Source organism: Ctenocephalides felis, unplaced genomic scaffold (genome assembly GCF_003426905.1).
Source record: "Ctenocephalides felis isolate EL2017-DRISC unplaced genomic scaffold, ASM342690v1 CF-g0.4_SCAFFOLD_01492, whole genome shotgun sequence".
NCBI lineage: Eukaryota > Metazoa > Arthropoda > Insecta > Siphonaptera > Pulicidae > Ctenocephalides > Ctenocephalides felis.
The window spans coordinates 10,147,266-10,174,791 of NW_020537646.1; the positions used below are offsets into that span (position 1 = coordinate 10,147,266).

Here is a 27,526-nt window from a genome sequence, read left to right on the forward strand (position 1 = left end):
ATGATACACATAGTCATAGACCCATATACACACATACACACAGCATGTATATATACACAGGGTGTCCCAGACCTTGACGTTAAGCCAAAATGGGGTGATAACTAATTAACTATCTGAGAAAAAAGTAGAAAAAAATTGTTTCTGGTAGTTTGGAAATTGTGAGCTTTTAAGTACAACCTGGAGCATTAGTTTATTCATTTTTCGGTTATCGTGGCTACCTTTAATTAATTTTGTTCATTTGTGTTTCTCAAAGTGTCCACATGGATCCCCAGGGGTCCATGGCAACTTTCAAGGGATCCACGGCAGGGAAGACAAAATTTTGGGGTCCACGAAATAAAAATGGGGGTCTACGGCATTGATTTAATGATTTAGTATTGAGCGCGGAGCCATCCACCCTTCAACCTCGCATATCTCAGAAACTATTGAATGTCGCAACTTAAAATTTTTGTCAAATATTTAGTAAAGTATAGTAACAACGTATGTCAAGTTTCATCAAAATCGAATTATGCATTTTTGAAAACGTGCAATCTGTTTCAATACCAATACTGAGACCGGAGCCAGTCACCCATCAACCTCGCATATCTCAAAAACTATTGAATGTTCCAACTTTAAATTTTTGTCAAATATTCAGTAAAGTCTAGTGACGATGCATGTCAAGTTTTATCAAAATCGAATTATGCATTTTTGAAAAAGTACAATCATTTTCAATACCAGTATTGAGAGCGGAGCCAGCCACCCATCAACCTCGCATATCTCAAAAACTATTACATGTTCCAACTTTAAATATTTGCCAAATATTTAGTAAAGTGTAGTAACAATGTGTTTCAAGTTTCATCAAAATCGAATTATGCATTTTTAAAAACGTACAATCTGTCAATACCAGTATTGAGTGCGGAGCCAGCCACCCATCAACCTCGCATATCTTAATAACTATTAAATGACCAACTTTAAATTTTGGTCACAAAAAATAAGAAGAAAAAAAATATTAATTGGGCTCCGAATTGCTTCCCCTTTTACCATGTTCTCAAGATCTGTTCCCCAGCGTGAAAAAACTTTCACCAAATGATGATAGCTGAATTTTGTGGCAAAGTACAAATCGTACTAAAAAAATGGTTTCGAAAAGTTTGAAGTTCGATATAATCGTTATATCCGCGACTGTTCTAGCGAAACTGGTACGTATAGTCACTCTAATATAGGGGGTCCATAACAAAACCAAAAACATCGCAAGGGGTCCACGGCATAAACAAGTTTGGGAACCTATGATTTAAACTTTGGAACCGTAACCGTGTCAAGGTCTGGGACACACTGTATTTAGTACTTGTATATACTAACCAACTTGGAAAATATTATTTTGCCAAATAAATTATTTTCAATACATTTCAAAAACAGAGAGTAACTAAGTAATTACACTCATGCAATCTGAATATGAGTAAGTGGGCATGTAATAGTAATTTTAAAAGTGAGTGTCATAAATTTCGTGTTCCAAATATGGAATAAATTTATTAAATTGCATTCGATTATAATAGTTATTTCAATTACCATATTGTTGGGTAAATGTTATCCAACTTTCCGTTATGAAACGATCATTTGCATCGATTTCTCAATCTACACAGTCATGAGTTCTAAAATTGTCAAATGCTAATGGTTTTCGTCGGACTGTGCTACTAGACCGCATTGTTTTCACAGAATAAATGAGATGGAGAGGAGGCACTTCAAATTCACTCCTTAAAGGCAATTCATCATCTCTTTAAAATCAATATATTATGCAGGTGTTAGTTAGAGAACCCTGAAACAACAGACGAACTCATCTCCACTAATAAACAGACGACTCATCGCTTATTCCATTAAGGTTTGCAGACTGAAATGTTAATCACTGGATCGAATTGAGATATTATATAAGATAACGCATAATAAAATTATATAAGATGTGACACAAAATTTGAACTAAACAAAACTTTTACCACGTGGCTCCGTGGTAGAAGCTTCGATCTTGCAACCATATGTTCCTGATCATATTACTGTTCCGGAAATCTTGATATCTAGCTAAGTTTTCACGATTTGCAATGAAAATGAGAAAACAATATTATTTTCTAAATAATCTTCATTCACGACTTCTGTATTTAAAAATATATATATTTGCGCCATCATAAAACATTAATTTCAAGAAAAAAAAAATTGTATTCGAAAAATACTTATCAAGATTCATTCATTGTTCAGAAAAAATAAATATGTTTAGTGATTAAAAAAATAAAATAAAAACCATCAAAATTGAAAATTACCGAACGTGCTTTACTTCAAATTTATCTAACCTTTAATCTCTTAATCGTCGAGCACTACGTATGTTTTGTTTTGAATAAATATTGAGAACATATTGGAAACTTTTTCATTTCGCTAAAACACTCGCAAAAGTCAAAAGTGTTTTCACAGTTGGTCAGACAAGCAAATTCCATAAAAGTTTATGAATATGTTTGCATATACTTAACTTTTATTTATCGTGAGGGTTTAAAACCACATTATATTTAAGCATATAAGATATTATAAGAATATTTTTTCTGTTATTTGTGCATCATAAATCATGTACGTACTTTAATTTTTTGGGAAATTTTTATTTGTGGTATTTGATTTACTAATAAGTTAAATAATTATTATTAATATTAATTGAAACAAATCAGACAATATTTATTAAACATTAACATACTTCGTACTATACGTCTATATGACTTAATATTAAAATTACCATAATAAATTTTTGAAAAGTAATTTATTACATTAATATAAATGAGCGCATTTAAATAAAGACTCAACTCGCATCATTTTATGATTTCTCTAATTAGGTAATCAAATATATTATAAATATAGAGCATTTATGTTTTGATGGAATATTTTATATTTAAAATGCAAACACATTAATGAATGCATAATTACTGGCCCTTTCTAGATACATGGTTTTGATATATAATTTAGGTTATAATTTGCATAAACGAAAATATTTTGAGAATAAATTTACTTAATATAATTATGTAAAACATCTTATAAATAGTTTATTACAATGCGATCAGGTAATTTATACAAGCATGCATAGAAAAAAATAAAAATTAAACATCTTAATGTTTATCAGAGTGTTATAAAATATGTATGTTGCATATAATCATATCACTTTTAAATTTAAATAATTGGAAGTAAATATAGAGCACTTATTTCCATACCAAATAGATTCTATTGATTTTTTACATTCTGTTTATTTCCAGTTCAGAATGAATAATTTATTGTGATGAAATACACACATAAAATTTGAATGATAACATATATTTTGTAGTTCCTCACGATTTGTAGAAAATTTATATTTATTCATAATACTTTTTTAACTAAATATCTAAATCTGATGTTGTGATTAAATTTCATATACTTTTATGATTGCAATTATATACTTTTACCGTCGTAATATCTATGGACGTTTGTTAATCAAAGTTCTCAAATACATGGCATGCATTTTAACTAGCAAACGTGTGTGAACATTAATTAATATGTTAATATGTGTGATCAGCAAAATCTCTAGAGTAATACAAGGCTTATTGACAAACACAAATAATGCTCATCTTGCAAGCATTCATATATATATATATATATATATATATATATATATATATATATATATATATATGTATATATTTGTTTTCTATTAGGCAACATTTCTTGAGTTCTAGTTTTAATATAACAAATTTGTGCTACATTTTTTAAATAAAGATATGGTTTTGTAAAATTTTTGTAAGTAGTTTTGTAAAGATATTGCGCTTAGTAAAATTTTTGTAGTTTGAATATTTTCTAATGATTTTATGATCGAGCTAAACATAGTTTTTGAGCTTTAGTCATCAGGATCTGGGCTTGTACTTTCTTTTACCAAAATAATATTGAAGTATGTAACAAAATAGTATCAATGACAAGAAAAGTTTAAAAATAATGGTTTATATATGTAAATATAGAATCACTTTGTTCTCGGTATTTATAAAAGCTATCATTGCAAAATGATTCAAGTATTATATTACTACAAAACAGCAAAGAACAAACGATTCCAAATAAGCAGAAGTACAAAACATAAAACAATAGAAACGTCTGTTATTTTGCAAAACGTTATTGTTCTAATGCACATGCCTCGAATTGTTTGTGAACGACTAGGGCATTCAGCATAAATAATGGGCCATTTTATTTGTAGCATTTCACTAAAGCTGGCATATTTTATTGTGAAGTATTGATTCAGTGCCTTTTGTTTAATTAGTATAATTGTAATTGTGAAATTCATAAGTCGCGAATGGTATGAAACGCCGCGCTGACATTATGACAGATAGACAACTTCTGAATACAAATAAAAACCTTTTATGTTAATTACATTTCTGTGAATTCGAAACAATTAATTATGTATATATATATATATATATATATATATAGTGAATAAATAAGTGTATGCATATAGCAAATTGCTATAATTGAGAGAAAATTAAGATAAATTAAATATTAGAATCATACCTTTCATGCCTTCATATAAAGAAGTGTTATAGTGCAAAATTTTTAAAATTGATATTTAAATTAAATTGGTGCTCAATGAATATTTCTATAGTACATTATTAGAATTTTTTATTTGAATGATTTTAATGTAGCAAGAAATTCCATTACTGTATATGCCATGTTTACTAACGTGGAGAAGTAAAATTATGTGAAATCTTGAAAATGAGGATTATATAAAGCTTAAAATTATGAGAATAAAAAGGATTATTTATGTTCCAATATTTGAACAATTTAATCAAATCGATAATATATCATTTTATAAATAAGCAAAATATTTACAAAATGGCTCCCCGATATGGTGCAGTTTGCACAATAGTGCACATTATGTTTGCAGAGTGTTTAAATATATCACAATAAAATTATAGTTGAAATAATTAAAAAATGTATATCGGTTTACAATTTTATATAATTTTTATTACAATTTTTTCCTCTAATGATACAGTTCTAAGAATTAAAATGTATCTAACAATCAGTGAAATTGTAGGTTTACAGATATTTGATAAAACAAATGTACAAAAGTCTCCTATTACTAAAACCCAATTCATTATAATCAAAATATAATGTAAACACCGATGACCTTACCGATAAGAGCTATACGGTTATTTTTTATTTTTAGACTGGCCTTTGATCGAATATTTTTGCCTTTGTTTCTGATTCGAAATTATTCTTCCACGAAACTTGAATTTGTAACCATAATTGAGTGAGTATTTGCATTCGAAATGGAATCACGTCTGCAATCGTAACATTATCAGCGTAACGATGTTCGTCTAGTAATAAGACAAAGGTAATATCGAAACCGATATTTCTTTGTCGAAGAAAATTCAATTTAAAGCACTGTTTGTTAAGTTAATGTTTCAAGGTAGAACTTTGTAATAAAATCGAATTAATATGTATATTGCGTGATATTCTACAAACATTTGCTTATTATAAAATATATTCATAGACGATATGATTTACTTCATCAGTTCTTTTGTTGACCATAAAATAATTGAAACAAACGTTATATAGGTAAATTTTATATTGTTATTTCCGACTTCCCAAAAAATAAATTACATATATTTTTACGATCAGAACGTTTTTAGAATCCTCATCAAAGGGGGTTGAAATCGTTGACGAAAATTTGTATTCACACATACATACATACATATACATACACATATAAGCATACATAAATATTTTCTAAGTTGAGTCAAGATGTGCAGAACATCTTGGAATGTAAAGATATGCAAATATAATCATTTTTTTTCGATAATGTAACTTACGTGAATAATAGTAGTTTTAAAAAAAAATATGATGATTATATTATCTTTTCCAGAATAAACCATCGCCATGGCCGAGCGAACAATGCCATCGACCTCGACGCTGGTCAAATACGACACCCCGTTTTTGGTGAAGACTTCCGAAAGGAAATCATCCATGAAGACCGACAAATGCATCGCAGAGAATGCCGAGAAACGCGAAACCGAAGAAATACTCAACTCAATATTGCCGCCCAAAGAATGGGAGGAAGACGGAAAACTTTGGAGGTATGGTCAAGCTTTTAGTAACAGAGGAAACTATTCAAATAACATAGAAAAGTTTAGCAAATAAATTTTGCTAACAAAAAATTTACACAAAAGAGCAGAAATATGCGAGAATTCTTATATAGGACAAACATTTTAGATAGATAATACAGGCCAACAAAGAAAATGGTGCGAACGATTTTAATGCTGTTTTTAAGTATATTTGCGGTGCTGATTTCAAAAATGACATTGGTTTTTTTCTATAAGCTTTAGTTTTCAAGATATAATATATAAGGAATGCAAGTACAAAATAGTAATACAATTCAGAATGTTATTTTAATGAGATATGCATACTCGTACATACAAACTTACAAGACCCATTCGGCCTTAGTTGGGACATAAGTTGACACTTTTCCGTGACGACCTAGAATGGACCTGGTTTCGGCAACTTTTTTCCAAGTTCCAAACCAGAGCTGATACAAAAAAATGATTTGCATTTGAAAACAGCGCAAAAAATACTATAAGAATCAGCTCTAAAATTTGATGCACCAAATAAAAAAAAATTGTAGGCCTGTGTATATTTTTTCTATCTTTGATCCTTTGAATATTTATGGCAGGAATAACATTTAGAATCGTTTCATAATTTATGGCTCATAGACAAGAATGATTGTCTAAAATTACTCTCATTAAAAATAGCTTATGGTAAACTTTAAAAAATATGGCAATATTATTAACATTACTTTTAAAAGTGCGGTGAAGAGAATAAAATATTCAATGTACAATACTTTTTTGAAAACAGTATTTGCGATAGTCGATAAGAATAAAACATTACAAAATCTACTTTTATGCTTATTATAAGTCAATTGCATGACATCATTTTCCACGATTTTGTTCAAAAAATATTGTGATTGCAATTACAAATTTTCCTGAGAGAAAAGTTTATCAGTGCGTCTGTTATATTACACATTGCGGGCGACAGAAACTCAAAAGCCTTTTTTTAACAAATAAATGACAAAATGAAATCTGATAAAAATATTACATCCAACGTATACTTGATATATAAACAGAATAAATTGCTGTAGAAGTATTATCATTTTTATCATTACATTTTGCACCCGTGTTCAATTTATCCACTGAATGAAAGGGTAGTAGGTAACTTTTGTAATTCGTGAAAGTACGGACAAAAACTAAGATGTCGTTTATCTAAAGATCTTTCCTTAGAGCAAAAGAGTCTCCATTGCTATGAGACAGACTTAATTTACCACTTATTATACATTTACCCTACAGATGCAGGATTAAAGTATAATACTGTATAATTTCCCTGGGAACCACCTGCAATACTGGAAATAAGCTTCAAGTTTGCTAACTCTACATTAAATTAAATTATTTTTATATATACACAAGTCTATGTACTAAAAGCTCTTTAGTCTGGTTATATGTTATATTTTGTCGCAAATCTTTTATCAATAGCTTTTAATATTTCAATTTTCCCATTTTCATCATTTAGCTTCAAACGATTGCTATCAAAGGCTTATAATTAATCCGTCGATTGACTTTTGGTATGTCGAAAACATGTCATATTTATTAAATATATTTCTAGTACCTTGTTAAAAACGATTTTATATATTTATTGACTGTATTTGAATGCGAAGATGTCTCCGACAAATGCTGGATACTTATTTGTCATATTTACTCCGTTTGCGACATAACATTGGTATTTATTTCATATTACGTAGGCTTGTATATGTCAAAGCTTTTTATATGCTGCAGACAGTTCAGAGCTATATTTAGATTAATAATTATATCCAGAATATTAAAATCATGCACGGTTGGTGAAAATTATTTTTTGTTGGCTGACAGCCAAACCTATAAACTTATTAAACTTAACACTCATATATTATAACTTTATTTATAATTTACTTGATTTTTATCGCCGTATTTATGACTGTATACATTACTACAAATGATGCTTGTTAGAAATTTCTTTTATTTACTAAGCTATTTATGTGATCTTGGTTATATTTTTAACTTTTCTAAATGAATCGAAAAGTTATATTTCTACTATAGTTTCATTTGTATTAATCAGTCGACGTATTAATAAAGATAGAAAAAATCATATTCAACAACCTCTCAAGAATTTAGAACAAAAAAACTTAGATAAGAAAAAAATTAATTTGCAGTTTAAATTATTAACAATATAGTATAACAATAGTTTTGCAACACTCGAAGAAAATATTATGCTTCCTATTTTTTGTTCCTATCCAGTGCTAAAGATATCAGTATTTGTACTTGAAACATAATTGATAATTAACTTAATTTTGTATTATTATTTTGATGATAGCAAAATGCGTAACTGTATTTTTCATTTCGTACTTGAACAATGTTTTGATGCAAATTCAACCTAATTTAATTAAGTAACTCATTTCTCGAACTTTGCATAAATGAAATTAATTTACAAGATCCTAACTTTCTTGTCCAATGTCTGCGCAGCAAGAAACACCTGTTGCTCGTTCAGCATTTGGTGTGCAATATTAATTGAAACACAATTCCAAGTAGCATTAACAAATTAATTGCTACTTTGACACTGATACTACTATGCTACCTGATACTGGTAAACTAAGATTAAATATATATTTTATTCATTTAGTAATATATTGCTATGTCCATCACAAGTCACAGCTTGTTCCCTAGTTTATTTTTTTCTGGCTACCAAAATCTTCAAAGTGAACTTTCATGTGCACTATTCTATATAACCATAAAGCAATATCCATGGTCGTTTATTGTATGCGTTTATATACGCTCGTGTGTGCTAAACCAATAAACGCAGCAAACAACAACATCGGATCCGTTTGTTTAATTTACCGCGGTATAAGGTATTTGACGTGCGGGCGCGATTTTGACGCTGTCGGTGATATTGAACCACCCGAACACGTCTCGTAGTATGTATTTGCATGCATTTTGTTCCCATGACTAAAGCAGCAATTTTTGTACCATATTTGTTTTTAAATTTCTCATTAGGGTAATATGGCATATTCAGCTTCATAATTGGTTCATTTATTAACTTCTCGTTGGGTAGGCTATTGTAATGGGCCGAAAATCGAAATTGAAAATATTTGCATTTTTCGACGTTTTGAAGGTTTCTGAACATTTTGACACACCTCAGAAAAAATGGATGGGTGTGTGTGTGTATGTATGTATGGATACAAATTTCCAGTCACGTTTTCGGGCGCACGGATCAACCGATTTGAATGGTTCAAAAAACATTCGATTCCTATTGACAGAGAAAAGAGCTGATTAGTTTTTGGTAAAGGCAGGTCCAGCCGTTTCGTAGATACGTAGCAAAGAGTGCAAAAAATAGAAATCGACTTTTTGAGAGAACGGAGTATCCGATTTGAATGATCTAAAAAACATTCAATTAGTAATGATTGGAAAAAGTGTTTATTAGTTTTTGGCAAAGGCAGGCACAGCCATTTCGAAGATACGGAGCAAAATATGTAAAAAATTGCAGTTTTTGAGAGAACTAAGCGTCCGATTTAAATGATTCAAATAACTTTATGCTTGTCTTAACAAAATAATTGATTTTGGAAAAAAAATTATTTCAACTTTTTTTTTCAGAAAAAATTTTTTTGTATATCAAAAATAATTCAGATTTTATTTTTAATTCTGACTATTGTTCTAATATACTTTGAACAAATAATTTCAACTTTGCAATTCAGTTTATATAATTCTTATAAATATTAGACAATGTTACAATATTAATAATAATCTATTTGAAAACATTCAGTATTCTTCGAACATTTCGTTACGTTACGGGAAGTTCCAGCAATTTGCCTTAAGGCACGATGCCATACATCCAACTAGTTTCATTCTATGTAAGACTCATTTCTTTCTTTGGAGATATGAGTTTTACGTAGACAGATTTATTTGTCAATAACTGTGTATTTGAATTGAATCCTTTTGTACCTTTTCACAGATACTACTTTTAAAAAAAAAACATAATTTTTAATTTTCTGTATTAGTTCTAAAATATTGTTCAGAATAAACACATAATTAAAACTTTCATTATGTGACTGATATTTGAAAACGGTTCATGCAATTTTATTTTTCGTTTTTTATAATGCGGATTATATATATAGCCACAAATTCATCCATGATTAATTAATGTATTTTACTTTATTATATCATATTTAATACATCGGCTTCGCCATTCAATAGATATTCGTCATTTGCTAACCTAGAATCAGATTTGTAGTCAATATCAAATACTAATATAATAACGCATATATTAATTTCATTCAAAGCTATTAATAACGTGATTCGATATTATTGGTGAGCAGCAATTTTTTTTATTATGAAAATGATTTGAAGTTATCTTGTGAAATCATTTCAGAAATATGTGAAAAATATAATTTGAATAAAATAGAAATGACCATTAAAAGTTTAAACTAGCGGGGCGCATGGCATCGTGCCTTAAGGCAAGTTGCTGAAACTTCCCGTACCATTTTTTTTTTAATATTAATATTTTTGAAAAAAAATTACTCTGAAAAAAATAGATTTTTGAGAAACTATACATTTTTGACAAAAATTTACTTTTTTTGAAAAAAAAAGACTTTTTGAAGAGAAATTTACTTTGAAATATATTGGAAATTCTGAACTTTTTTTTCAAAGCAATCGTACTGCTTTAATTGCATAGAGAAGAAATATCGAAGCGCGCAAGAGCCGCGTCGCCGTCTAACGGATAAACATTGGTACGGAACCCATAGGAATGTAAACAAAATGTATACTTATTGTTAAAATCTATAAAATATCTGATAATTTGATGTGCATATGTCTAATGATCATTTTTGACCGCCAGATGGCATTTTTTTTTACTTTTTTTACTAGATCTCCGAAACCGCTAGACCTGCCCTCATGAAAATTTGATGAGTTCTTCATCTTGTTAATATAAGTAAAATGTTTTTTGAATTATTCAAATCGGACGCTCCGTTCTCTTAAAAACTGTGTTACCGTTTTTGGCACTTTTTGCCCTATATCTTCGGAACGGCTAGACCTGCCTTTGCCAAAAACTAGTCAGCACGTCTCCTCATCAATATAAATCGAATGTTTTTTGAATCATTCAAATCGCTTCATCCGCGTTCCCGAAATCGTCGACGAAAATTTGTATCCGCACACACACATATACACACACCCACACATACACACACACATACATCCTTTTTTTCTAATGTATGCCAAAATGTTCAGAAGGTTTTGAAACGTAAAGATATATAAACATTTTCATTTTCGATATTATTGCGATTACTATAACTTGCCTTACGGGAAGTTAATAATGAAATCATCGCTTCTCGTTAATAAGTAATTTAATGAGCTATTTTGATTGGCATCAATTAAATATAATTATATATAGTAGTTACCCCAGTTGGTAATCGCTATTAGATACAATTTATTGGATCAAGTCAATTATTTGAGCCTTCTTAATTCTGACGTAAGAAGTAGCGGAATGATTTAGGGTAATTTTCTAATTTGTGATGATGATTAGTGGATATTGTTTGTATAAAGTCTTTAATATGTAGCACCCTCAGATCGTTATGCAAAGTTTTATTGCTCACGTACCGGTGTGTCATCATTCTAAGTAGTTCATATTTTTTTATTTTCAATAGCAATCACAGTATTATATTAGCTAATTAGCAATCAGAGTATTACACAGGCCTACAATTTTTTTTTGTTTGGTGCATCAAATGTTAGAGCTGATTCTTATAGTATTTTTTGCGCTGAGTTCAAATCTGCAAACCATTTTTTTGTGTCAGCTCTAGTCTGGAACTTTGAAAAAAGTTGCTGATCGTCACAGAAAAGAACTTTTCACAGTGTCAACTAAATGTCCCAACTAAAAGGCCGAATGGGTCTTGTAAATTTGTATGTACAAGCAGGTACATCTCATTAAAATAAATTTCTGAGTTGTATTACTATTTTGTACTTTCATTCCTTGTACATCATATATATCATATATTGAAAACTAAAGCTCATAGAAAAAAAATAATGTCATTTTTTAAATCAGCGCCGCAAATATACTTAAAAACAGCATTAAAATCGTTTGCACCATTTTCTTTGTTGGCCTGTTTTATATATCATTTATTCACACACACTTTCAAATACACATATAAATTATCCAATGACTATAATCACCAATACTGTTCGTATTGGGCAGCTTATTTTCAGTCTTTTTGAAACTGGTGTCTCAAAGAAGCTGAATGACTAGAGAGTTTTAATGATGTTCTAGTTTATGAAAATATTTGACACTGTTGATTTTTATAATTCTGTTTATAAATTCATTATGAAGATCGTCGTGTAAGATCTTATTGCTTAGGAACCATGGAGCATCAGTAATCTGTCCTAATATTTTCGACTGGGCATATTGTATTTGCTCGCACAGCCCCAAAATGCCATAAGTACGTAAAATTTATATGTTTAAATATTTTTAACAGCAATCAGAACCTTACGTCCTATGAGCTGTTGGGCTGAAACTTCTTCTCACTTCGTATTTTTTAGATGGTAACCCAATGGTTAATCCATCCATATTTGATGATATTTGTTATTAGAATTAATCTTATAGGGCTGACTTTTTTATTAGTGCAGCAATGCCGGGCAAGGGCTATTTTCACTTGGAAACATATCGCTATCTTTATTTCCAAGTGAAAATCGTTGTCACTGCTGCCTGACAACAAGCTGCTCGAAGTGGGTATCGAACCCGGGACCTCTGAAACAAGTCCCGTCGCTTACCTACGGGTGAGCCCAATACGTAAAATTGAATTTCATTTTATATACCGTTGCTCTAATTGATTTGACAAATAAATGTCAAGAAGTGCTTGTAACATAAACAAAATATTTACATTATTTTTAATTAGGTAGGTAACATTGTTATTACGCAAAACAATGTGAGAAACATATATGTGCGTATTTTGGTATACCTCCATAAAAATGCGTATCTTTTGTGTGTTTCATGTAACCTTTAAAAAAAAACGCTGATTTGGCCACATAGTAAGTGCTTTGTCTCGAACCGTATTTATGTGATTTTCATTATTTTGATGTCCACAGACAGCAGGTGTCCAGTACGCCCGCGATTCGTATGGACGTCGTAAATCTCCAAGAGCAACTCGACATGAAATTGCAACAGAGGCAGGCGCGTGAGACTGGCATCTGTCCCGCAAGGCGAGAACTCTATACCCAATGCTTCGACGAGCTTATTCGACAGGTGATTGATCACTTGCTCTACGCTCCTTTACTTCTTTCTTCCATTAGATTTACGTAGATGTATAATTTTATATTGACACAACATGTGACGTGTATTGAAGCGTTGCTTGTATTGCCAAAGACGTCTATATTTTTTTTTTCAATTTTCAATTGACGTGTGCACGTCGTATATTGTAAGGGTAATATTGTAATTTATATATGATATACAAGAAAAACGCCGCAGTATTAAAAAATAAGGAGGTTTAATGAATGTTGAAGTCAGGAATATATTTGAAATTGCACATATTCATTCTGGTTTGAATATATATCAAACTGTTGTGAAAATGGATACGTCATTTAGCTTAAAAATAAAAACTAGTGGGGCGCATGGCATCGTGCCTTAAGGCAAATTGCTAGAACTTCCTGTACCAAAAAAATTTTTTTTTTAAAAGAATAACATTTCTGAAAAAAAATTACTCTAAAAAATTAGATTTTTGAGAAACTATAAATTTTTGACAAAAATTTACTTTTTTTCAAAAAAAGACTTTTTGAAGAAAAGTGTATTTTGAAATATTTTGGAATGTTTGAACTTTTTTTCAAAGCAATCGTACTGCTTTAACTGCATAGAGACGAAATATCGAAGCCCGTAAGCGCCGCGCCGCCGTCTATCGGATAAGCATTGGTACGGAACCCATAGGAATGTAAACAAAATTTATACTTATTGTTAAAATCTCTATAAAATATCTGATAATTTGATGTGCATATGTCTAATGATCATTTTTGACCGCCAGATGGCATTTTTATTTACTTTTTTACTAGATCTCCGAAACCGCTAGACCTGCCATCATAAAAATTTTATCAGTTCTTCATCTTGTTAATACAAGTGATTATTAAATTATTCAAATCCGACGCTCCGTTCTCTTAAAAACTGAGTTACCGTTTTTGTCACTTTTTGCCCCATATCTTCGGAACGGCTAGACCTGCCTTCGCCAAAAACTAAACAGTATGTCTCCTTATCAATACAAATCGAATGTTTTTTCAATTATCCAAATCGTTTCATCCGTATTCCCGAAATCGTCGACGAAAATTTGTATCAGAATACACATACACACGCACACACATACACACACATACACACACACATACATCCATTTTTTTCTAAGGTATGCCAAAATATTCAGAACCTCTGAAACGTAAAGATATATAAAAATTTTCATTTTCGATTTTTTTGCGATTACTATAACTTACCTTACGGGAAGTTAATAAAGCTAATATTAGGTTTTGATTGTTAGAGCTATATCAAATAGAAAATATTTAAGGATAAATTTTTCTTGGATATCGTTTTTCAAAACATTTCACATTAAATTATAAATATTGTACTAATATGGCCATCTGGAGCTTGCATGCAATATTTGGAGTAAACAAGATTTAGGCGACAAATATTATATTAAATATGCTAAAAATAGCACTGTAATTCTTCATATAAGTAAACAAACTTTGCATATTGATATCCTACATTCAAATATTTTATTTATCAAATTCCTCACTTAAATTCTTTTAAAATATCTTAACCATTGAAACCATGAAAATTTAAGTAGTTTGATTTCAGTCCTAATTTCTTAACATTGCGTTAAGAATAAGTTGATATAATATATAATATGATGTTGTTTCCCCCACACAAATTTAAATTTAATTTATTCTTATAGCAATATGTGTTTTTATCGCTTTAATATGCGCGCATACAATATTGAATTATGCTCTCATACACCACATTTGCATTTTATTGAGCTTGAATCTGTAGTATAAAAGTAAATGTTATAGAACATAATCTCAATATCAAAGTATTAAATTTCCATAGAAAAATGCGAAATATTCTCGTCATCTATGTTTGAAGTAGTGAACAAAACATTAAGTCTCAAAAAATGTCAAACAAAACATGTCTTTATAATATTCAAAGTGTCCGATATTATTATTTATTATTTAAGCGTGAAAATCTTGATACGAAAATCTCAAGAATATTTCTAGGTAACCATTAACTGTAGCGAAAGAGGATTGCTGCTGCTTCGTGTCAGAGACGAAATGAATATGACGATGGAGGCGTATCAGACTCTGTACTGCAGCAGTGTCGCCTTTGGAATGAGGAAGGCGCTGCAGGCTGAACAGGGTCGAGAAGATCTCATTGAAAAAGTTGAAAAACTTGTGACTGAACGAGATGAACTGGAGAAAGTGAGTTTTAAAAAAAAAATTAAGAAAATATTGATCTAATAATTTTAAGGATCAAAACTTTTTTCCTTTTTGTTTAATGCTATTTTGTTGATATATTACATAAGGGCATGCACTCGTCAAAACAGTTACTTAGTTGATATTGTCAATAGATTTAATGACTAAATAATGACAAGAAATGTCTTGGATACAAATTCACCCTATAGTTTCCTCAGGCAAAATAAAATTCTATTTATCTTTATATTTATATATGCAAGCACAAAATTTATACAAGCCGATAAATAACTCCGCTGGACATAATATATGCAAGCAACGAACCTTTTATGCAATAGCTCTCGTAAACCTATAAATTTTACAAGAAACATGAGTTGATAAGAAAAGTTACCCAAAATTCAACTACAGACGTCTTGAATTCCTTGTTGAAATATGTTCCATTATTTTACAAACTTGGGTATTTTGTGCCAAGAATGCTATGCACGTCGCCGCTGTTGATACAGACAGCATCACTTTAAAATTAGGTTCAAGGAGTAGAAGGAATTGCTCGCTTATATAGTACTACTTGATAAAAATTTGTATGGTAGAATAGTAATACTCTACGTGTTGAAAAAGTACTAATAACCCTTCATATGAATAATCAGATCAGTTATTACTACACGTATCAATAGGTAGGATACTTCAAGGATGCTGGGCACACAAAATAACGACCTTCAAAATAATAATGGTTTTCAAGTTAGATATGTGATCAACCTATATATTTTTAATTTTAGGTGGTGACCGAGCTTAAGAATAAAGCTGAACAAGTGGAAAGGCGAGCAGAAGAAGTTAGAGCTGCCGAAGATAAGAAACACGCAGAGGAAGTCCAATTTCTCAAGAAAACTAATCAACAACTCAAAGCCCAACTGGAAGGCATCATCGCGCCGAAAAAATAACTTGTATGAAATATTGTATTGTATTAGTCTGGGTAATAAAATAGAGATGTATGACTTTCATGACTTTTTGTTATATAATAGAATAGAATTTCTATTCTATTGAAGTTACTAGGTAACATGATGCGAAATAAATTCACAATTCATTATATTTTTATGCCGTTCTGTATAATTCTCTTTATAATAATTGCTGATTTTATGGTTCATAACATATAACGCACGCAATAAAACACAACAAGATATCAAATTACGATCAACTTTTATCACATCTGTATTAAAACTGTCATACACCATACAATGATTAGAGAATAGAGATACATATTACTACTTTTATTAGAGGATAAGGAAAAATTAGTTTTTCTAATAAATCATTCTTCTGCTGCTTCTATTTTTTCATCTATTTATATTTTTTAAATCCAACCAAATAATGGAATTGAATTTTTAATTGGAATTGAATAATTAATTTGATACAAAATATATATTACTCAGGTATTTTTTTGAAAAAATAAATTTATCATTATTTATGGATTCAGAGGTCGATTATCCAATATCCAGCATGTATATTACCATATATGAGATAATTCGAAATTAAATGAACTAAATAAAACCTCATTTAAAATTCATTGTTCGGAAATGATCGAATATAATTTTAATAGATATACGAGTACGAGCAATTATCATCAATGCATACATGAAAAATTATATTACGATGGAAATTGGAAAATTATCTATGGTCAATAAATACATATAATGATATGCTCTATATTATGAATAATTTTAATTTAAAAATGACTTTCTATTATTATTTCTATTATTAAAACAAAAACTTTTATTATATCGCACCTTAGTTGAAAATAAATTAGAAATGAAATGAATTTAAAAAAATAAATTATTGAAGAAAATAATTGCATTAATTTCATTGCAATTAATTTAATATTTATTTTATAATATTTAACGTTATAAAGAAATTATATACGAATAATTAAATTATATCCATTGAGAATTTATTTTAACGTTGTCATTGTCCAAATACAACGAACTTTAACCTTAAAATGATAAAAATTCATTAAACTTTAAAAAAAACTATATGTGTGTAAATGATCTTTTATTCAAATTGGGTCAAGAACTATATTTCTTAGAATTGGGCTATATGTTTTTCTGTATTTTTGGGAATTCTAAAAAAATCCTAAAAATTTTCAAATTTGTCTATCTACTTGTCTTAGTATTTATCTTAAGCTATTTGTGTTTGACATATTTTATATAATTTTTTGTAATAGACAAATATATCTCAAGTTTGTAACGTCTCTCTATTTATGACGTTACATGAATTGGTACATAATTTTAAATTAATACGAGTCACATATTTTATGTGGAAGATTTTCTTCGCCTACCTACTCAATATGCTGTCGAAAGCAATTTTCATAAGTCTAGCACATAAGTTATGATACTTATGGAAAGATCACATCAAGAAAAAATATGTGAGGAACAATAATATGTCCGCATTTTTATACCACGACATAATGGATTCGACACAAGTGTTATTATATTTCGTTTTGAGGAGAGTGGTATTAAGAAGAGCAATATCTATGGGAAAAATCTAGAAATGGTTTGAAAAGAATTGTGAAACTAAAAGTAGACAATGTATTTTTTTCTAACGTTACGTAATTATGAAAAAAGTTTACACATGGCTTATTAACAAAAAATAATCGGAGTCCAGTAAATTAAAATATAACTACATATTGTAGGGGAGACTGGGTATGGTTGTGACAAGGTTACGGTAGTGACAGTGATCATAACAGCTAAACTATACTGATTTTAAGATAGGATCCAAAAGAAGAAAGAAAAAGTATGTTTGTTCGAACAAGTTTCCATTATTGCATTTAGTCAGCGCCCTACATTCCTACATTAAAATGATCTGTGGACCAAATAGCTTTTAAAGAGCTAATCCTTCGTGTTTAAAGACAGTATTTCAGTATTTGCTTGTAGACAAATATTCAAATTACAATTTAATTCACTATTTTTTCAGAATTATTGCTGATAAGAAAGTACCACAACCATACCCAGTCTTTTCTACACAATTATGTACAAAAAATCTCAATCTCGATCCAAATTTCAATTCAAAACGTTTATTATTTGATTTTATTAAAGTATCGCAGTTAACGGGAATGTTTGAAAATAAAAAGTTATTTTTCAAAATAATGTAGTATGATATACTTTTGTATATTTTGTATAATGTTATAAAATTAAATCTTTTTCCAATAATAAACGTGTAAATAAGAATGATATAAATATTTTTTCATACTTCACAATTATCTTCTTTACCTTATAGAATAAACAGCAAAATTGTGATATTTACAAATGTCAAAATATAAACTTTGAACCCAATTTTGAGTAATCAAACTAATTTGCGAGTTTACTTATTCGATTAAAACGCAAAAAAGATATATCAAACTTTTCAATAGATATTTCAATCTACATAACAGACTGAGAAACCTTTAATATTTTTATTGTGAAATATTTTAATAGCCAATTAGACAAATAAAAATAAAATAAATGTTTTTCCATAGTTTATAATTGTTTTTTGCTTCTTTCCATTATAAAATATACCTTAAAATGTTATGTTTCCCAATGTCAAAATGGACAGACAGTAAATGAACTTTGAACCCAATTTTGAGTAACCAAACTAAATCAATTAAAACGCAAAAAAAGATATATCGAACTTTTCAATAGTTATTCCAATTTACATTCCAGTCCGAGAAATCTTTTATATATTTATTTCGAAATATTTTATGAGCCAATTAGACAAATAACTAGTAAATTGAATATTTTTCAAAGAGTATTTTCCAACTTGTAAAAGAAAATAATGATTCAATAAAGTTTTATATGCAATTTAACTTTATACGGGTTGGAAATTATTACAGAAGTCAATTAATAAAGTAAAAATGTAAAAGGAAGTAACATATAGTAATTAGTGTTTTTATATTTATACAAAATAGCATAAATTTCCACTTTATATACGTCATTCATTTTTATTAAAATGTATAAGAATTTGCTCGTGCACCACATGTTTTTGCACATTGACGAACTGTGACTACTACAAAAAACATTTTTTAGTATCATGTTGACGACTATTGAAATTATGAGAATTATTGTGTAAAATTGGCTTCTTTGATATAATCGTCGCTCATTTATCGTAAAGTATATAGTTTAGTACGGTATAAGATATAGTGTTAATTGATAACAAAAACAGAAAACGCGTGATCTGGTTCGTGACATCGCGACTGACGCAGTTCAAAAGACACTATTTATTTGTATATACGTACCTTTATGAAAAAAACATCAATTTTAATACACTATATGCATTGTAGAGCATCCTTCTTCTGTTGTCATAAAACTCAATTATTATTATTTAAATTACATACGCAACTTTGTGCAAAAACATTTTTAATACACCTTATGCAGTATTAATCATCCTGCATATGTGTAGTCATTCATTAATTATCGCAGTTGGATACTACACATAACAGGTAAGTAATTCGTATGCAAAGTAATTTCATATTACACGAATTTATTATTTGGTTTATTTTTATTTTGAAATATTGCTAGTGGCATAATTAATGTGATGATTAATGATTGATGTGATGTTTAACATTTTAGAATAGTTATTTAAGTAAAACGCATATGAGACTTTCAATATAATATTATGATCAACATGGTGTGAAACATTATAACAAATGTTGCAAATTCCATAAAAATATCACACGTGCTAATTACCTCAGTTACAATTGATTACAGAATTTATTGAATCAATACTAAACAACAAAATAAAAAAAACTGCATCACAATAAGACTCTTAAAATCATTGATTTTAATTAAAACAGGCTGTGACAACTTAATTAAAAATGCCACAGCTTTGTGCTACAAATAAAGACAGAACAAATAAAATGACGGTTTTTGTTCTATTGCATCGCCAGAAAACCTATACTAGATATATAATTAATAGAAGTTTTATTGCTGACAAAGCTGACCGGTATTGGTATTACTATTTTCATAAAGCAAAAATAAAAATAATGCCTGAGGACGATAATAATTAAAAAGTTATTAAAAGAATCGATTTTAGCTATTTCTGTGAAATATATTTTGTATTTTTATTAAATTCCTTTATATCGTTATTTATATCACTTAAAATCCTTTTTGTAGTATTATAAAATTCTCAAAATTTATCGTTGCTTTCCATAAAGTTCGCAACTTTCACGAATGTAATTTTCTCTTGAAATTGAACTAATATAATTTTTATTTTAGAAGTAATTCAGCTAAATTATTTGATATAATTTATATCATAAAGCAAAGAAAATACTAAACAAATAATAAAGAAGGCTTTATTAGATATAAAACAGCAAGGTGCGATTAAAGTTCATTCGTGAAATCGAGTATAAACACCTATTTACTTGAATAACAGCTTGTTTTATGCCATAATTAACATGGAAGAAAATCCATTAATATTAATATTAGGTTAAATTAGTCCTAATTAAATTTAAAATATTAAATTACGCTACACTGAACTATAATGAATTTAAATCATGTGTAAAATGAACAATTATAATTATTCAATTGTGGTAGATATAGATGAGAACTGTGATATATAATTTGCCGTTTCCAACAGAAGAAAGAATGTAATTTATATATCTATTAGATAAAAATAATTTGGGTTTTCCTTCCTGACGATATAACTCCAGAACGCACGAACCGATTTCGACGATTTTGCATTCGTTGGAAAGGTCTCGGACTCCGTGAGGTTTATAGCAAAGAAAATTGAAGAAAAATTTCAACAGAAAAGCGGAAAACACTTTTTCTTTTTTCACATACAGCGTCATCTCTGATACTTAGCATGTACTACAAACTAATGTTATTTGTTTGACTGCTACTCATTGGTTTAACAGCTACTCATTGTTCTCTGCTCAGTTAATTTCATGTGGCAAACCGGCATTGTGTTCAATGTGAAATTGTGCAAAAAATGTAAACAAAATAAGTTATTCGTTTCGTAACATTTCAATTGGCAACCATCAAATCAATCACGTGTATTGTGCAAATTTTTATTCAATTTCAACAGCAGACAATTTTTTACTTCTTCTTTTAATCACCAAACGAAATGTTACATAAAATGAAACCATCTGGTGGTGAAACGGAGATCGCCCGGTTTGCTAGTATATATGTATATATATATATATATATATATATATATATATATATTATCTATTAATGTGAAGAAGTTATGCGGTGAATGCAATGTACCTTCCAGCACGTGTCGTAAATTATTTCGCTATGAGAATTTCAAGAAAACAGTTATGACAACTCCGCATGAGAACACCCTGGGGGCCCCATAATGACTTGAAACACTCCGAACGTGCTTTTCATATGGTTCCTCCGACAGTTCCACAAAAAATAAAATATGAAAAATGATTTTTTCCACTGACCTGCATTATTCTCACCGACCTATAGTGAAAATGCTGCTGACAAGGCAATTGATTGGCAAAGTATAAGGGTTTTATATATTATTTGCGTATCATTTGAATAAAGGGCGAGTTGATGGATGGAATGGATCATAATTGGATGCGAGTCAATACAATTTCTCTTGTGGTGTTCTAAATATTTTTTGCATATATTTATTGCCGATCAAAATAGTATTTTAAGACAATATGCTGGTCTTTATGCACTCAAAGAGTTTATCTACAATGAGATATTTCCTTGTGTTTTAAATTGCGAAAGCATCAATGTCAAAAACTTATTATAAAAATTATAATATAGAAACAAAACTATAAACTCCTAGGAAAATAACTATCTCAATTTCATATAGAATGAATATTTTTATTAGAAAATTATTACATAACTTTATACAAAAGTATTTTACCAGTAAGGCAAGATAAAATAGCTTGAGAATATTTTTCATTATTATCGAGTTTGTGCTGATTTATTCTAAACTTCATATACAGTTAACAAAAAAAATCGAATTGAGGTACAATACTATAATTTTGATGTTTTATGAAGGAAATTAATAATTTTTTCAAGAAGCTATGAAATAAATAAATTGATTTGCCTGGAAAAGTCATATAAAAGGTCACTAAAAAAATATATTTCAGATGAAACTAAGTAGTTTATAGAAAAATAAGTTAAGAAAGACTGGGTACGATTGTGCCACTTTTGTTTCATAAAGTTAGCTGGGTAAAAAGTCAATTGAACACTTTTCCACAAAAAATACTGAAATATTGTTTTTAAATATGATGGTTTAGTCATAAAATGAAATCATACCAGAAAAGGGCAAGTGTAAAAACCGTACACACCCAGAGAGAAAGCATAAAAATAGATTAAAAAACAATAGCTATAAACTCCAAAATGATTTATAACGACTTTTATTGTCCAAAATATGTAGCACAACACAACATAAACATTTAAACAAAGTTTATAAATATAACATTAAATAACAGAATGTATTATTTTAAACAAGAAATTTTTGTGAAATCTTTGGTTTTCTTGTATTGAAAATTTCTTCCCCTTTTCTCTCGTATTTTGTCTTAGTTAAGTTATATTTTTCTGTTTGATTCAAAAAGGACAAGAAATACAAATCTCAAAAAACAAAAATAATTGCTAGTAATTGCTACTAACGTTCAACTAATATCAAAATATTTAACAAACAAAGTGATCTGTCTGTATACGAGTAATAAATATTAATAAAAGAAATCGAACAAAAACTTACATTATGCTTTTTAAAAGCAATTCGATCTACAGATTATGTAAATTCTCTGTTTGAACCCTATCTCAAAATCAGTATAGTTTAGCTGCTAAGACGACTGTCACAACCGTACCAAGTCACCTCTACTGTTAAAACTTTTTAAAAAATAAGAATTGAAGACAAAATCTATCACAAATCCGAACTAAAAATGTATCTATTTTATATATATATATATACGAGGTCTGTTCAAAAAGTACCCGGAATTTTCGTTTTTTCAAAAAAATATTTATTTCTTCGTCTACATTAATGTGGTCCCCTTCAAAGTAGTCCCCCCCCAGATATAATACACTTATGCCAGCGTTTTTTCCAATTTTCGAAGCACCCTTGATATTCACTTTTTGATATGTCCTTGAGCACTCTCAGCGATTTTCTTCAATCGAGGAAAACCGCCGTCCTTTCATGGGTCTCTTCAACTTTGGGAATAGGAAAAAGTCACACGGAGCCATATCTGGTGAATTTTTGCACTTTGCAACACTTTATTTCATTTTTTACGCAAAATTTAATACAAATTCTTTGACTTTTCAATTCTTCCATTGTAAAAATCGCCGAGCTCAGAAAAACACGTCGAACCTTAGCGACTACCACAGACAAAGTAAACAGTGAATATAGCTGAAAATTTCATCATACTTTAGGGGCATGTATACCAACACAATAAAAAAAAAATTTGACAATCAGACACTCCAGACCCGCGAAATTTAATTATTAGTAATTCCGGGTACTTTTTGAACACACCTCGTATATTACGAATCAACTGGATCGAAATGATGCGCTCGAAGTTCTCGCTTCAGAAGCATCTAGATCCTACTTGTTTTATTTACGATATCCTTTTTTATCAGGTCTGTAACAACATGTTAGTAAAGTTTCCAGGAAGTTTATACCTAAGATTATCGGATAGTATTGAAAAACAGTGCCATGGAAAACACGGGGCAACTAACCCGATAACCATCGACCGGATTGAGAATGCACGTCCATGATTTGCAATAAATTTTATTGAAAATGGAAAATGGATGTAGCTGAAGCTTCGATGCGAACGTACTGGAATATTGTAATAAAGCAGTAAAATCGAAACGGGATTAATTCGCAATCATAAAAGTTAGCCAGCCGTGATAGTGGGTAATAGGAACTCGGTTTGAACTAAATTGTGGGTAATTAGAAATTATTTAACGGCGATGTTTGTAATTAAGCGAAATCTAAAAATAGAAAATAAAGATTTGAATCTGCAACTGGTTTTAGAACAAGGTAATTTTACTTTTACATGACCGATTAATTTTATTACCATCTTCTCTGTAGTTCATGATATAATGATAGAATTCACAGTCTGAACATAAGGCAGAAAATAACAAGCAGAACTTTAACAATTTCTATAGCAAAGAATTTTCAGAAAATTTTAAATACTTTACTGCTATTTTAATGCTTAATAGCTATTATATTAAGCTGAATGCTTAATATTTATTTACTACAAATTATTCACGGGTTATTTAACAACAAAATAGAGAACAGATTTGAATCAGCAACTGATCGAATAAGGTAAGTTCACTTCTATAAGGCCGGTAAATTAAATTTTCCTACTCTCTGTATTTTATGATGATATTGATAATAAAAAAATATACCAATTCCCAATGAACTCATAGGTAGCCATTTGTAAACGCAAACATTAATATTATTATTATTATTATTATTATTTTCTTATTATTATAATTTTGTTATTTTGTTATATTTATTATTATCTGTCACTTATTGTTTTAATTTTAATTCAACTTAAGTATTATTTTTATTATTCAAAAATTTTATTTATTTTATTTGTTAATTTTATTTTTTTTATTATTTGCTTTTATTGTATATTAAATCATCATACTATGGATATCATTTTAATGTAAATTCTATCCCTTGTACTCTTATTTATTTAAATGTATGTTATCATTTATTATTATTACTAGATGTTAAATTGTTTAGCAGTTGTAATAAATAATTGTAATAAAAAAAATAAAATATACCGTTTACATAGAGCACAAAAACGTTTATTCGTACCAATAAAACATTTTCCGATTTTTTTATTACAATTTCTTATATACATAAAATTAATAATTTCTTTCTCCACTTATTTTCACTATAGTTATTATTGTTATTATATGAAAATCGTATTATATGAAATTGCAATAAGACAAGTTTTGAAAATCGTTTCTTAGCAAACTCGTTTCTATAATTTCTGTAAATACACTCAATTATTACAACGTTCATTATTTTATAAATTAGAGAAATTATGTTAAATCACTTTAAGATGATTTGTGAGAATTTTTTTTATACACTTTTAATTTTATTACAGGTGTATATTATTGGACTGTTATAACATGTATAATATATGTATATTAGAAAAAATGCCACTGTATGTAAAAAATCTTAGCTCAAATTATCGCACTTACATATGCATTTGATTTGTTTTAAAAAGTTGAGGCTGTTGAAATTAACTCATTATCAGATAATAATGTCGAAATTCTCTGGGCAAAATGCAAATGCAACAAGACTGATTATTTGCATATATAATTCAATAATAGCTATAAGTTATAAAGCTAAAAATGTATTAGCTATATATTTTGTAATGTGCAAATTACTAATACAGCAATTTCGATTATTATTAGACAAGATTACTACGTACTTACTAGAATTGCTATATCAAATATTACACATGTGATTGCAAGTACAAAATACGTATAGTTATAGTCCAAAGCGGATGTCAAATCTGAATTCTAAATTAAACCATAATACCTAGGCAATTTATAGTTTAACGATGATAATTGATTTTACATAAATGTTAAATTCAAGGCCGACAGCATCATTTACAAATACTTCGGTTCAATTTACAGATGCCACGTATAAAGCCAAAAAAATAGTTCTCAAATTAACAAGAAATAATTTGCATTCGCCAAAGTTGAAAAATAGTCTAAAAATTTGTGATACCGTCATTCGATTGTAATTAATTAAAATGATTTGCAATATGAAATATTGCTATACAAAATATGAGAAGTTGAAAATAAGTTACGTTAAAATTGAGTGATAAATGATATAAATAGTATGAATATTATTTAATAAAATGTTCGAAATAACACTACCGATATAAAGCTAAAATTAATACCGCATTTTTAATAATCTTCAGTTTCCATCAGCCCGTCAAAGAGCTTAGAATATGCTAAATAAAATTTTATTTTAATAAGGCATGCTTTCACTTTATGATAAAAATCTCGAAGAAAAGGTATTACAGAGGGATCTTCAAATCGCCCACAATATTCGGCTCGATATTATAATAATTCTCGAGGGATCTAAAATAAAAGGAAAGCAATGTAAACAATAAATTTTTCATGAGTTTGCTATTTCGGTTTGTTTACGACGTTTTCCTCTCTTTTTCATTTATATTCATCAGGTGGTAGGATATCGGTAAATGCTTCATGATATTATGCCCGAATGACTTTTGGCATTATCATTCAAATGACTGAATTCGTGATGATGAGTGATATAGAATTAAATTTTTAGTGAAAAGCATTATTTTTTAAACAGTTTTACAATTTGATTATGTATAAGACTAATTACTGATTAGTAGAAGAATAAATATACATAACATAATTACACGTGTTTATAAATAGTACTAATATATGAGCGCTGTGAAAATAACTGTTTACCGGCAGTTCTGGAGATATTACACGAGATATAAAGTAAAGATTTAAATATAAATTTTGTTCATGTCATTCAATATTTTTGGTACAATGACAAAATAAACTAAATACTAAATAAACTTTTCTAAAATAAAATTTAGAACATGTGAAAAAAATCTGAAAAGTTTCACACAGCTCAAAATTGTTGTTGGTAACATTTAAATTTAATTTAATTTTTCAAATTAATTTTTATTATAAATAAAACCATATGGTTTTTCTTAATTTTTAATTTCTCGTAGGGTAAGTTAATGTAATATCAAAAAATCTACAAAGAAATTAGGACTAACCGATTTGAATGATTTAAAAAAACATTCGATTCCTATTAATTGGAAAACATGCTGATTAGTTTTTGCCAAAGGCTGGTCTAGCCGTTTCGAAGATACGGGGCAAAAACGCATAAAGTGGCAATTCACTTTTTGAGAGAACGGAAAGTACATTTCCCTTGTATTGGAATGAGAAACTGGTTTAGGAAGGCAGGTCCAGCGGTTTCGGAAATCTTTCAAAAACGCTCTTTGGCAATCGAAAATGATCATTGAACAGATGCACATCAAATTTTCATATATTTTAAAATTCAGTACAAATATTGTTTACATTTCT

General features: G+C 28.9%; 2 protein-coding genes across 2 annotated transcripts in view; one reads left to right on the forward strand and one right to left on the reverse strand.

The window, feature by feature from the left end:
* The window catches only part of LOC113371693 (calcitonin gene-related peptide type 1 receptor-like), a 196,694-nt gene that overhangs the window by 159,388 nt on the left and 9,780 nt on the right, over positions 1–27,526 (reverse strand). The window lies entirely within an intron of this gene.
* Positions 5,890–16,441, forward strand: LOC113371694 (33 kDa inner dynein arm light chain, axonemal-like). Its single transcript, XM_026612346.1, has 4 exons — positions 5,890–6,086; positions 13,155–13,311; positions 15,315–15,515; positions 16,280–16,441. The coding sequence occupies exons 1-4, from the start codon at positions 5,890–5,892 to the stop codon at positions 16,439–16,441; spliced, it is 717 nt and encodes a 238-aa protein (XP_026468131.1).